Here is a 14,440-nt window from a genome sequence, read left to right on the forward strand (position 1 = left end):
TAACATCTTTGTGTAAGTTTACCGTCAATGATAGTAAATTTAGTTCTTTAAGAGTATGCATTCTTTAGTGTAAATTCCCAAAAATAAACAAATTCTAAAAGTATCTGAGCCTGACCAGAGCTTTTTTCCTTTGGTTAAATCTGATAAATTGCTTTATATAGTACACGCACACACAAGCATACGGATTTTAAATAGTATCTAAAGTTTGATTTACAGTAGCATTGGTTTTAAATTTATTGCGATTTTACTTGTGCATGTATCGTTTAGGAAGGGTTTATAAAACATACACCTTTCACACAAAAGCAGACCCAAATTTCGGTTTTGGTTCTGCTGAATGGATTCTACGCCACCTAACGGTCATGAAATGAAACTACAACCAACATTTCATTTGCAGGAAAAGTGAATTTTACTGGTATGAAAGCCTATTGTGAGAAGAAACTACAGTTTGTTTCATTGATTGTCAAAAACGAAGTTCAGAAACCCCATGTATATTTATGCTACAATTAAGTGCCTAGAATATCAACATTTGTTCAGGTCAGTCAGCTTTAATTCACACTGGGTTAATGAATCTTCCACACAACCATTCATGAAGAAAAACCTTTGAAGCTCTAAAAGATACAAACAAGATGATCAGGTCACATTACAGTAACTTTGTTACATCCATGATTCACCTACAAAAACATCCTGGTTGTCTTTCGCATGTCATGTTGTCAGAAGCTCAGCAGTGAAAGCCATTTTGGCTCAAAATTTGCGTGGCTGTTGAATGCAGATGGAGAGGCGAGGGACGTGAGGTTTCTCCACGCTCGGTCGGACTCTGCTGTGGCGCACAGAAACTGGAGTCTCTGGGAAATCATGACTCAGCTGCAAGAGATAAATACAACACGCAATTAAAATTAATAAATATACAAGACATACATCTTTAATATGGGACTACCGGTAATCAAATCAGGCGGCAGTGGCTCAGTGGTTCATGTAGGTTGTCTACAAACCGGAAGGTTGGTGGTTCAATCCCCGGCTCCACCTGACCAAGTGTCGAGGTGTCCTTGAGCAAGACACCTAACCCCAGCTGCTCCCGACGAGCTGGATGGCGCCTTGAATGGCAGACACCGCAGTCGGTGTGTGAATGTGAGTGTGAATGGGTGAATGTGAGGCAAAATTGTAAAGCGCTTTGGATGGCCATGTGGTCTGTTGAAAGCGCTATATAAATGCAGTCCATTTTACCATTTACCATCAAATGATTCGAATCAATCTCCAAATGTTTGATAACACCATGCAAGCTTTAGTGACTAATTTTGTGATAAAACACAAGCTTTTAAATAAAAATTAACAAAAACAAACAACAAGCCATTTAAATAAATACAATTCAAATAATAAAATGGAAATAAGTCAAACAAGTCTGCAGTTAAATAAATTTGAATAAAGTAAAATGAAATACATATACAATTAAAAATATTCAATTATAAACAGATTTTAAATAAAATAAAAATGTAAAACGGTTAAAAAAAAAAAAAAACACAAAAAAAACTCCGTAGCGGTCACTTTTGTAGCACTAGTTGATTGGCGCTGGTTTAGAGTCTGACACTTGCAGGTGAAATCCAGACACACACAGATCACTGCAGTGGGTTGATGAGCTCTGAAAATAATCCTAGTTGGACTAAACTCAACCGAATTAATGATCCAGGTCCCATTTTCCACTCTCACTCCAATTAAAAATAGCAGAGGAGAGAAGAACTGCAACACAAGCACAGCAGCTGTGAAGCAGCTACAAACTACAGAAGCTGCTGCATTTGTCTGGATATTACACCTGCTGCCATAAAATCACTTTACATTAAACACTCCCTGCCTTCTGAAGCAGAATCCAAATGGCAATGCACTGCATTATTTGCGAAGGAAGATTCATAGCAATTAATTTCTTCTTTTGATGCAACAAACCTTCTCAAGTGGACCAGCCAGCAGCAGACTCAGGTGCTGCATTCTGGAAGGAGTCGGCAGGGACCTGCACAACAAAGATAAATATGAAACGCTGCATGATTCACTGATTTCTTGCAAAGTGCTGAAGAACATGTTTCCGCTTCATCACTTTGAAGTGATGACACTTTCTAAACAAGTGATGACACTTTCATCACTTGTTTAGATACCTGCAGTAAGACTAAACCCACTTTGAGAAATGAACAAATGCATCATTTAATTTAAAATATATTTATTTTGTTGTGGACTAAAATGCTAAATTAAAAAAAAAAAAAAAAAAAAAAAAAACAGGCAACTGAATGGTTCATTTATTTCATGGTGGATTTCAAGATCCAAAGCATCTTCAGCAACACTTCGCTTTCATCACTAGATTTCTGCTGTAACTCTAAAACAACCATGGTTTAAAAAAAAAAAAAAAAAAAAAAAAAAAAAATGTAAATAAATAAAAAGCACAGACAAAAAAAAAATCAACTTTTGCCTGTAACACTTGGTTTGGTGAAATCTAGAATGAAAAGGGATTATTTATATACACACACGTGTGTGTGTGTGTGTGTGTGTGTGTATGTATGCATGTATATATATTACACACACGCATCATTTCCAGTATGCAACGGCACGATTCACTGAGTTCATGCAAAGCAATGAAGCATTTTTAGCAACATGTTTCTGCATCATTACTTTTTAGATATTAAATTAAAGATATGCAGTAATACTAACATCTCTTACAAAATTAAAAACTTTGCACTTAAATCACTTTTGATATTTTGCAGACTAGAACACAATATTTAAAAGAAAAGGCCATCACAACTCCGTGATCTGAATGTTAGCGTCAGCAGTTTAAGTAAACCACTGCATTCCATCTCAAGGCAGCAGACCTTCTATGAAAAATATTCTTTCAAGATTGAGCAAGCTGGCAGAGAGCTTGAACGAGAAGGAAAGAGGCATTTAAAAACCATCTGAATTCAATTCAAAGTAACCTGCAGGATATGAAAGACCGAGTTTAGCATCTACACCATGCGTGTCATGTGATGGGTCAGAAGATACGCTACCTGGCTTTATCCACCTTCTTGGGCTCCTTCTCCACATTGGCATTATCATCAGCACTCTTCTTCACCACTCTCTTCCCTCCAGCTTTCACTAAAGCACAAGTTCACATATTTTCAGTATAAAACCTTTGGAAAATGTTACAGAAATGTGAACGTATTAGAAAACGTATTCATATTAGTTCCATTCTTCATAATGCTTTGCAGTGAAACACTTCATTCTAGCCAATGTATGCACTTTTTCCTACAACTCTGCACTAATTTTAACCAATTCACTCCTATATAGGATATTCCGAGTAGCAAAGGGTCGATTGTTTTTTATCTTCACGAGTCCATTCACACAAACCTAATCCAGTTTGTGAGCGTTATAACTGGAGCCCTGTAGATGTCCACTATCATCATCTTGGTTCACTGGGCCTGTTGTTCTGAATATTTGGCAGGTCTGTTGAGGCCTGAGGGGTGAGGAGCGTGTAAAAGCATGCTCAATAATATGGAAGCATATGGGTAGCAATATTCAATTTGGAATGTAATATGCAAAAGGACAATGCAATATGTAAAATGGCAATGCATTTCTGAATTTACATTTACCAATACATTTGTGCTACGTTTGGTGCAAAATGAAAATTAAATTACTTAATTTTCATTTGCCAGACACTAATGTCTGAATGTGGTTTCAGACATTACAGTGCTTCACTCGCACTGACTAAAAAGACCGAGCTGAAGGTGGAGCGATTCGACCAATCAGATGAAAGCAGCGTTTCAGCTCCGCCCAAAGGTGCGAATGAAATATTGAAGCCATAAACCGAAATGATCAAAAAGTACACTGAACAACTATCTTGTCTATGTTCTCTCACTTGAATCCTCTTCTTAAGTATTGATTCTCTTGACCTTCTGCAAGCCCCGCCTTGTTCACGCAGTGATTGACATGGCGGGAGGGGGCGGAGACTTGATCGGCTCGGAATGCATTTTCATTGTGCACATTGAATTTTGCTACATTCATTGCGGGACACTGAATGAAAATGCAATCGTAAGGGTCTTGACTGTGAGTGTTAATGCAGTTAAGAAAAATAGCATTTAAATGATAATTTTGCCACAGTTTTTGCTTGAACATGTTACACATATCTAATCATTTCTGTAATATACTTTCATTTTAATTTTGCAACTTATAAAGCGTTAAAGTTAGTATTCATTTTACATATTAAAACTAGTGTTTGAAATGGCAAATGAAAATTATGTAATTTAATTTTCATTTTGCACCAAATGTTGCACAAATGTATTGGAAAATGTTAATGTAAATACAGAAATGCATTGTCATTTTACACATTGCATATTACATTCCAAATTGAATATTGCTACCCATATGCTTCCATGCAATAAAGCGGTCACATCAGTCTGATGAAGATCGTGAAGGCAGTGCAGCAGAATAAGGGGAGTGTTCAGTGTTTGCGCTTGTAAAGATTTAAAGAGCCCAGAACATTGTGTGAAACGGTCATGTGACTAAACCGCATCGTTTTTCATAACAGAGGTTGTTTGTGTTAAACAGAGCACAGGTGATCACCTTTGACCTTTAAAGATATAACGTCATACTCAAACATCACGATGTTTATTCTGGCTTTAATGGGGAGTCTGTACAAAAGTCACTGTTTACTTGAGTTGCTTCAAACCTGTATGAGCTTTGTTCGGAACAAAAAAATGCTATTTTGTAGAACGGTTTCTGGTCTCCACTGTCATTGGATTTTTTTTCCATGCTATGGAAGTCTGCCAGCCACTGTTTAGTTAACCACATTCTTAAAAACATCTTTTATGCCCAAAAAAATAATTAAAGTGTCGAACAACTCAAGGGTGAATACATGATTTTTTTATCTTTGGTTGAACTATACCTTTAAATTAAAACGTGTTTATGCACAAGATCCACTAAAATATTAACCAAAAAAAAAATCTCTTAAAACGCTTTGAACAGGTGTATTTTTTTATGACTCTAAACAACTGCATTAAGTTTTTAAATGATCAAAAATCCTGATAATTTGAACGCTTTCTAAACAGGCAACTGACTGACGGAGCTTGAAAGTAGTTGTGTGTTTTGATGGGACACTCAGGAAAGTTTGCTGAAGGTAAACCAAGTTAAGCCCCTACAGAAGCAGAAACTGAAAGTAAAGTTTTCTGAACTCACATCCTGTGGCACCTAACTTTAGTAAGAAAACAAGGGCTGATGTTTATTCTCCTCTCACTGCAAAAACACTGGCTGAACTACACATGCACACGCACAGTAACGACCATAGTGCAACGATCAACACTTAATGATCAATTAATAAAACATAACATACATTACGATAAATACAACTGAACCGCTGCAGCAAATAAATAAATAAATAAAAAAAGTTACCTATAAAATAAAAAGGCTACCTATTAAACCAGCGCAAACAAAACAAGATTATTAAACGACTTTAATAGTTCGATAAGTAACTAAGAGTCCAAACCTGCGGGCGGATGACCAGCTTTGAGCATGTCTCTCGCTCCAGTTTTAGAAAGTTGCACCATCTTTAACTTCTCTCACAAAAACACTCTGTCACTCAGCCCGCCCACTCCTGCGCTTTTATACGCCCCAACCTCACTGACGTCACTTAGAACGCGATGGCGTGGAACAGCGCGAGGCAGTCGCTGTGAGAATCTTTCTCATGTCAATCAGGGGGGCAGGGTTTCATACTTTTTTGAAGCACCCCTGGGCGCCGCCATTGGCTAGCGGACCCCCACCTGCTGTTAGCATTCCATTGACTCCCATTCATTTTGGCGTCACTTTGACAGTGAATAACTTTACATCTGAGGCGTTTAAAGACTCCATTTGTCCATTAATTATTTATAAAGAAAACGAAAATGTATAAAAGACTCCATTACCTTGTATCTTACTTATGGTCCCGTAGAAGCAGTTTTTGTAAAAAAAAAAAATAGGCTAACGATTGCGTCATTACCAGCGACTCTCTGTCGCACAGTAGAGAAATTACCGTATGGACAGGAGGAGAAGCTCTCTATGTTCTCTCACACAAAAACTTTCAGAACACAGGTGCTGGTCATATAATTATAATATCATCAAAAAGTTGATTTATTTCACTAATTCCATTAAAAAAGTGAAACTTGCATATTATATGAATTCATTACACACAGACTGATATATTTCAAATGTTTATTTCTTTTCATTTTGATGATTATAACTGACAACTAAGGAAAATCCCTAAGGAAACTAAGGAAAATTTGGCGTATGTAAGTGCTGCTAAAGATGAGGGGTGGAAAAACAGCCTTTAAGATATGCATTAATTGAAATCTACACAAATGGATGAAGTGCAACACAAATAAGCACCTAAATGAGTATTTCTGATTTCTTTACACTAGTCTGAAAGAAGACATTATGGAAGCGAAATATATCCAAATCTCAAAATTGACCAGTGCATGAAAATAATTCTTTGTGTAATCAGAGTTGTATCCAACTTTTTTCCCCCAAACATCAAGGCCAAGCAGTCAGATTTTTATTCCATGTCATGCATTTTTTAACACATGACACAGCACTTTTAGTGGTCAAATCTGTGCCTATTGAAGAAACTGTAAGGATGGGAAGAAGTGTTATCTCCTGAGGGCAGAGGCAAGTTTGAGCATGAAGTGCTCAGAGATAAACTCCACAAACAAGCACCATCAGCTTTATTATGAGCAGTGTCAGTCAGAGGAGGTGCAGCATATCTTGCTTTATAAAACAGATTTATTTACAACCGTTCATGACGTTTTCAGAGGAACAGAGTGGTAAAATAACTGTACCACACAGCCTCTTGTGGAATAATACTTCTAATCACTATCTGCTGCTTATGAGCACATTGGATATTGCTGTTATTCTAGTATGACTGAGATACAATTATAGTTTTGTTTTAGTTTTTCTTTTGTGTTTGAATTTAGTTGTGCTATTAATTTTGTCATTTTCATTATTGCGTTTTATTAGGCTATTGTTGTTTTTTAACTATGAGTTTTATGTCAGTTTTTTTAAGTTTTGAATTTGAACCTCATCTGTCCATTTGCATTAAAGACCTTTAATATACTAGGTTATTGGATATGATGCATATTTGTCAGTCACACATAAATTAAACAGATCAGATGTCTGTATTAGAACTAATAAACCGATTGTGTTTTAAATATACAACAACCAGATTTATATATTTGGTCATATTTCGACCACGTTCATACTTTAGAAGTGAATTGTAGCCTTATTGTTTTCACAATGAACAGATTTATGCTGATTCTAAGCCATTTGGATAAATGCATTTTGAAAATATGATCAAATTAAATAGATTTAATAATAATTAATAATCATAAACTATGTCAATATTTAAGTATAAACTAATTTTTGAGTGCAGAAATCTGACTGGTTTCATTACTGACAACTTTATTAGTTTACGTTTGAATTGTGTAATCCAAATGGACGGACACTTTATAAGCAATTGAAATACATAATGGCAGAATTTAGGCTGGAAACCAGTGAGGAGACAACAATACGTAGATCTAAAGGGTGAAATGTACTTAAATGACATGAAAATAATGTAGAGGTTCTTAAACATGCTTTAAAATAAACAAATTGCAAATCAATTTTCTTCCTGCAAAATATAGCCTAATGTTTTTATTTGATTTTTGGGTGAAATGTAACCTGATACTGTGTTTAATATGTCTCTTATTTTCTTTATATATTCTAACCAGATGAACTATTTCCTGCCAGATGTGATGGATATGAGTCACAGATCTTGAATCTGTTGTTTAATATGTCTGGAATCTGCAGTGTTTGCTGTTGTTGAAGCTGAATGTGTTCCCTGGAGCAGCTTTATGATGGAGGAATGAATGCAGGCCTTCTTCATAACATAACCAGTCCAGCACCAACATCACAAACTTTAGCAATATCAGTTTCTACACAACATAACATAGCTACATAACAAAAAACATCAGTGCCATGGATTTAGCTTTCAGTATCATCATAGTGCATATTTATAAGTGACACCAACGTGTTTGTTGGTGTTATTATTTGAAACTGAGAATAATAATACAACCTGCAATACATGCACCATCCAGCAGATGGAGGTGAAACGCTGGACAAACGGGTGCTGGGCGACGAGGACTGTGAAGAGAAAAGATGAGCAAGTGGTTAAAATAGGTTAAAATAGGCAAATAACTATGGGTACATGATGCAAAACCTGTTAAGGAAACAAAGAAAAATTTCACTCCAAAATATGAACAAATGAAGAAAATATATTTTGCACATAGAGAAAGATGACTGCATTCAAATAGTTTGCATTATTCAGCATAATACACAATTTTACCTAAATCTCATTACTGTGATAAAACTATGAATATATATCATTTAAATTGTAAAAGATGTATATATCCTTAAGGTATCAGTTGCACAGCTATTAATGTGTGCCGATATAATTATATTACTGTTTTAAAGAAACAGAGTTTAATAAGAATTAAAATAATTGTAAATAAATTTAATGGTAGTAAGATTAAAAAAGTCATCAAGTTTCATTTTTTTTTATTCCATGGTGAGAAAAAAAACAGAATTGCAAGATGTGAATTCATAATTTAGAGAAAAAGTTGTGAGATGTAAACTCACTATTGTAAGAAAAAAGTCAGACTTCTTAGATAAAAATAGCAATTACCTCATTTATACTTTTATTCAGTGGTGGAAATAAGCTTCAATGGAAAACGGCTTAATAAAAAAAATAAAAAAAAGCAATTAACAGCTGCCTTAAACCTGTGCAAATATTTATTATTTATGAGTCACATTTAAAGCAGTATGAGATTTGCATCAAGTTCAGCAGCGGCAGCTCTTAAAGTAGCAGCCAAAATATGCTAATAACCAGCTGAAGTGATGTATGGTAGCCCGATTCTGCTACTGAATACAAAAAATGAGTTTACATCTCATTATTGCCTGATAACAGACTCGCAATTCTGGCTTTTTTCCTACAATTGCATTATATAAACTCTCATTTGCGAGTTATAAAGTTAGAAAAGCAGGATATAAACAATTGCAAGTTAAGTCAGAATTGTGAGATGTAAACTAACAATTCTGAGAACATGTCAGTCTTTTTTTCTCTCCTTAGAACTGGACTTTATAACTCGCGGTTTTGACTTTTTCTTCTCACAATTGAGAGTTTACATCTCAGGAATGCATCATATAAACGTGCAATTCTGACCTTTTTTGTCAGAATGGCGAGTTATAAAGTCCAGTTCTAAGGAGAATAAAAAAAGAATGATATGTTCTCATAATTGCGATCTTATATCTCACAATTCTGACTTAACTCGCAATTGTGAGAAAAAGTCAGAATGGGGAGTTTATATTTCTGACTTTATTTCTTAAAATAAATTAAGTTTAAAATAAATATCAGAAATAATGATCCTTTATCGTTATGGAATTTTAAAAGAAGTAAGATTAGAATTTTTAGATTAGATTTTCATGTCACTCCAGGTGACAGATGAAGGTTATTCATTATTTCTCACAGTCAGTCATTTGAAACCTTAATGCTGTTAATATTTACACGTTTGGAACGATATGAAAGTAAAAAAAAATGATGAAGAACTTACATTGTTACATCTTAAAGCTGCTTATATTCATATGATATTTGCCATATGGATAAACAGCTGAACACCCTTTATTCCTGAATATTTATATTATAATTCTTCATATTTAGTTTCTAGATTCAGGATGCAGGTTTTTTGATTTTGGCCCATGAGAAGAGAACGCTGAGTGAAGCAGAAGCTCAAGACTTCTATCAACACAAATCCGCAGAGGTCAAATGAAGAAAAAGTCTAAAAATACCACGTTTTTGAATGTTTCTGCTGATGGTGTGTAGTGTCATGTGAAGTGTGTGTGTGTGTGTGTGCTTGTGTGTGTTCTTCAGCGTTACTTTCAGAAGCACATTAAATGTATATCGAGCGGCCCGTCGCATGTCCTGGTCATTTCTAAGACGGGGGCTGTGAGGACGTCATCCCAACCTGGCAGGAATTCATCGCTTCACTGGATGTGGAAGAGGCCAGGAGGTACACCATTCCCAGGAAAAGAGGCATAGAGACTTTCTGTAGGAGAGACACATGAACATAAGCAGTACCTCTGACATTTGCATAAAGAAAGATTTCGTTCAAAAATCCAAATCACAAATCAAAATCACATAAAATAAAAACTATCTGAAAATAACTAGAGTAAATTTAAGCTAAAGTACTTAAATTACTAAAACCGAGATAAAAATAAAGTTAAATAGAAACATAAAAAACTATCAAATATAAAAACAAAAGCTAATATAAAATAAAATATTAATAAATAGTGTATACTTAATAGTATGTTTCATTTTATTAAAAGACTTACACATAGAATTTAATTTAAAATATTAATAAATAATGTGTATATACTGTATATATATATATATATATATATATATATATATATATATATATATATATATATACTATTACAGTATAGAATTATTACTAAAATAATTAGATTTTTTATAATTACATTTTAGTTTTACACACAAATACATAATAATACATGTAATTTATAAAAAAATATATATAATATGAAAAGAGTTGAATGTTTATTAAATAAGATATGATTATAAAAAAATATATATTAAATTATTATATTATAATAAAGCTTCCTAAAAACTCTCAAAATGTAGTTGTGTCATCATGGCCTCTTTGTGTAGGTCTAACGTAGAGTCTCAGTGATTCCCTGAGGTGTGTGTAATGTAATTTTGTAATTAAATATAATCTAAAAGTGTTACGAGGGCGTTGTGTTGTCGTTTCATGTTGCACTCACAGATTTGAGCTCTAGCAGTTATAGCACAAACACATCCTGTGTGGACTCCTGCCTCCCTCCCTCCCTCCCTCCCTCCCTCCCTCTGCCCCGGCCCAGAACCAGCAGCGAGACCATCTGCTCTACTCTTTCTCTGCTTCTCCACCCTTCCATCCATCCTTCCCTGCTCTCCTCTCCGTTCTTCATCTTGTGGGCTCAGTACGGGACAGAGACTCTTCTGAACGCTCCACACGGCAGCAGTGACAGCGAGCAGGTCAGCAGGGAGCTGGCGTTTCTCTTCCCCAGCTTCAGGATGGTGATGGTGGACTCGGGCTCGGAGCGGGCCGGGCCGGAACAGGGGCATGTGGAGAGGACGCTGGCGCTCATCCGTCCAGACGCTGCCAGGGAAAACAGAGGCATGTGCCAACATTAGGTTTACACACGCAGGCAGATACTCCTGCTTTCAATGAGTGCTTTAAACTAAACTAACTCACAGACTGCCAGTTCAGAGTTTGGACAAACTTGACTCATGAACTATTGATCTAAAGCCACAATGTAACACTTTAAGTCAACCCACATATGACTGACTGATTTATTAATCACTACATCATTCCCAACCATCCATTTCAGTGTTAATTTGTTATTAAATATAATATTTTATATAAATATAATAATTTAAGCATTTTTTTTTTCAGTTTACACATTTTTGTTTAGTTTTTCCATTTTTATTATATAATTTTTTTATATATTTATATTTAGCTTTATTTATATTTCATTTATTCTAGCATTAGTTATATGCTATTTTAATTTGTATTAATAAAATATTTATTCATATTTTAATGATATTATATTTTATATAAATATCAATGTTATAAGTTTATTTTAGTATATTTTTAGTTTTCATTTTAAGTTCTAGCAATTTTAAGTGATTTAGCCATTTGTATTATTTTTTTTAATATATATATATATATATTTCTTTGGCTTTACTTTTTTTTTCAGTGTTATTTTTAATCGTTTTTTTAATATATATATTTCTATTTAGCTTAATTTTTATTTCGGTTTTAGCACTTCAACTTATTTATTTTTTTAGTTAGTTGCCAAGGATGTGTTTGATCCGATAGTTGAAGATGGCTAAGGACTCAGCTGCTCGGATTGAGTTGAGCAAGTCATTCCTCCAGGAGAGAACGGTTAATATAAAAGTCTGTGAAAGTGATTTTGTGCCTCGTATTACGTATGAACATGTAAGGAACCAGGCAAATTTAGTATGCAAATATGATGCCGGTTACAATTTGAGAGATGAATCAATGCCAATAGGAGATAAAAATATATATATTTTCCATTTTTAAAAGAATAATTCATCAATTGTTTAGGGAAAAATGGTCAATTTAATGCTAGATATTCTTACTGACAAACAGAACGGCTTACTGTTTTACCTACATTTGACTTACAAATGTAGTGTATATGAAATTAAAATGTACGAATATTAATAAGAAACTCATTGTTTATTTGGCTTGTTTCTGCTCATATCAGAGGAGATCCTGGAGGAGATTCGAGGCAGAGGATTCACCATTTCCCATCTGCGTCAGGTGCCTCCGCCGTCTAGAACAAATGTTTTCAAATGGGAATTAGATGCACTTTATATTTACATAATACAACAGGGTTTCTGCAAGTTTTATGAAGGTAAATTTAGGACTTTTTAAGACCAATTAAAGAAAATTGAAGGAATAAACTGAAGGGAACCCAAAATGTCTATTGAGAACACAATACACTGCATTACCAGCACTTGAACATTTTTAAATCCAACTACAAACTCACTTTTTACATAGCTGGAATATGGAAATGACTTAACTTTTTTGGAGTGTGATCATAGGGTAATGTTCTTCCTCAGTATTTTTGTCTTGTTTTACAGTTCAGATGTCTAAAACAATTTAACATCCAAGAATGACTTGGATGTCTTGTTTTCTGAGAAATGCATCAAAATGAACTGAGTTTAGGTTTAAAAAAAGGCACAAAAATTCACTTAACTCAGTTTTTATATCCCATGGGCAGATATCTGTTCTTGTTTTAAAGATAAACTCATTTAATTAACAAAAAGTAATTTAGCATCTCGAGTAAATGGGTCTTTAAGGATCTTTAAATATTTGAATTGGGAAATAAAGCAAAAACACTGAAGTAGATTTAACATTTAATGCCATGACGTTATGAATTCCAATTTGTAGAAGGGAAAATTAACTTTTTAAGTCTTTATGTGGATATGTGTGTGTTAAATTGTCTGTGTGTGTATGGATGGATGGATGGATAGCTTTTTGTCTCATGTTTTAAGATTAAGTGATCTGTTAGACAACCATAACAGAAGAATTAACCACAACAAAAAACATTACATTAATCACACAAAATCAGTGGCGTTAAACTGGAATAATAAATAAACGTTAAAGTTTGTCTTCTGTATTTCAGGGGATTGGGAAAATGTATGAAATCTGTACAATCATCTGTCAAAGAGGAAGACTGGTCAAGGTCAGGTTACACGCTTATATCAAAAACCTTCATGAGAAGCATCATTACTGTAATTTAAAAACACTGTTATCTGATTCACAAACAAATGACTCTGACAGATTCATTTAAACAATCAGTCTTAAACTTAGATGCAATTGCTATACTAATTTTCTTTTTCTTTCTGTTTTAATCTTAGTTTTAGTTTAAGGGCTAGTGTTTTTTTTGTCTGTGTGTTGTTTATTTTTATTAGTTTAGATTTTTCTTTTAATGTCTATATAGTTTCATTAGGTTGTAGTTTATTTAGTTTTAGTCATTTTAGAACTTCATCTTAAAGACTAAATGAAAATGATAAACACTAAATTGGCGAATAGATACAAAAAGTGTCTCCATCAGTTTGGATCTAAAAGCGTCCATCTGTAAATCAGCCAGTGATTTCTTTAGTCAAATGTCTTGTATGGATCATTTACATCTTCTTGTGAATTTAATTCACCTGAAATACTAGTAGTATTTTTTTCTTTTTTTTAATACTTTGTGAAAGGCTGATCAGTTTGGTTGAAACTGACAATGGCATCAATCATTTTTAGGCTTTTTATTCAGTCCAGTGATTGGTTTTTAAAGCACCGGAACACTTATTTTAATGCAATAATTTGCCTTCTTAGTTTTCCCCTGTTTGTCCGGACCCTCATCAGCTGACCATCACTGAGATGTTCCAGAGGAGATGCTTAGTTGATCGAGATCAGTAAGAAGGCAAAGTATTGCATAAAATAACATCAGGTGTTTCAGCTGCTTTAAAAACCAATCACTGGACTTTTTTTTTGTGACAAAAAAAAAAACTGAATAAAGCCTAAAGATTATTGGTGCCATTGTCAGTTTCAACCAAACTGATCAGCCTTTCACTAAATATTAAATAAGTAAAAAACGACAAGAGTGTTTTCAGTCTGGATAAGCGCTTTTCACACATTTCTCCAGCAATTACAGATGTTTAATAACTGTCATTTCACATTATTAGCTATTTTGAAATAATAATAATAATAACTATTCAATATTTATGTAGATATTTACCCGCTTTGAGTTTAAATGTATTTTTGTGTAATTCTAAAAGCTACATTTGATTAATTGTTTT

General features: G+C 34.0%; 1 protein-coding gene across 1 annotated transcript; it reads right to left on the minus strand.

Annotated features, from left to right (window-relative positions):
- Positions 1–549: 549 nt before the first annotated feature.
- LOC132095540 (death-associated protein-like 1 homolog) lies at positions 550–5,634 on the minus strand. Its single transcript, XM_059500641.1, has 4 exons — positions 5,489–5,634; positions 3,018–3,105; positions 1,933–1,996; positions 550–861 (listed from the first exon to the last, which is right to left on the minus strand). The coding sequence occupies exons 1-4, from the start codon at positions 5,547–5,549 to the stop codon at positions 742–744; spliced, it is 333 nt and encodes a 110-aa protein (XP_059356624.1). The 5' UTR covers positions 5,550–5,634; the 3' UTR covers positions 550–741.
- Between the last annotated feature and the right edge of the window lie 8,806 nt (positions 5,635–14,440).

The sequence above is a fragment of the Carassius carassius genome, chromosome 19, assembly GCF_963082965.1.
Source record: "Carassius carassius chromosome 19, fCarCar2.1, whole genome shotgun sequence".
Lineage (NCBI taxonomy): Eukaryota > Metazoa > Chordata > Actinopteri > Cypriniformes > Cyprinidae > Carassius > Carassius carassius.

Coding starts and splice junctions, on each gene's coding strand:
- LOC132095540 (XM_059500641.1), bottom strand. CDS start 5,549: ATGGTGCAACTTTCTAAAACTGGAGCGAGAGACATGCTCAAAGCTGGT. Junction 3,106..5,488: donor AGCTGGTCATCCGCCCGCAG/GTTTGGACTCTT, acceptor CTTGTGCTTTAG/TGAAAGCTGGAGGGAAGAGA. Junction 1,997..3,017: donor AAGAAGGTGGATAAAGCCAG/GTAGCGTATCTT, acceptor TTTGTTGTGCAG/GTCCCTGCCGACTCCTTCCA.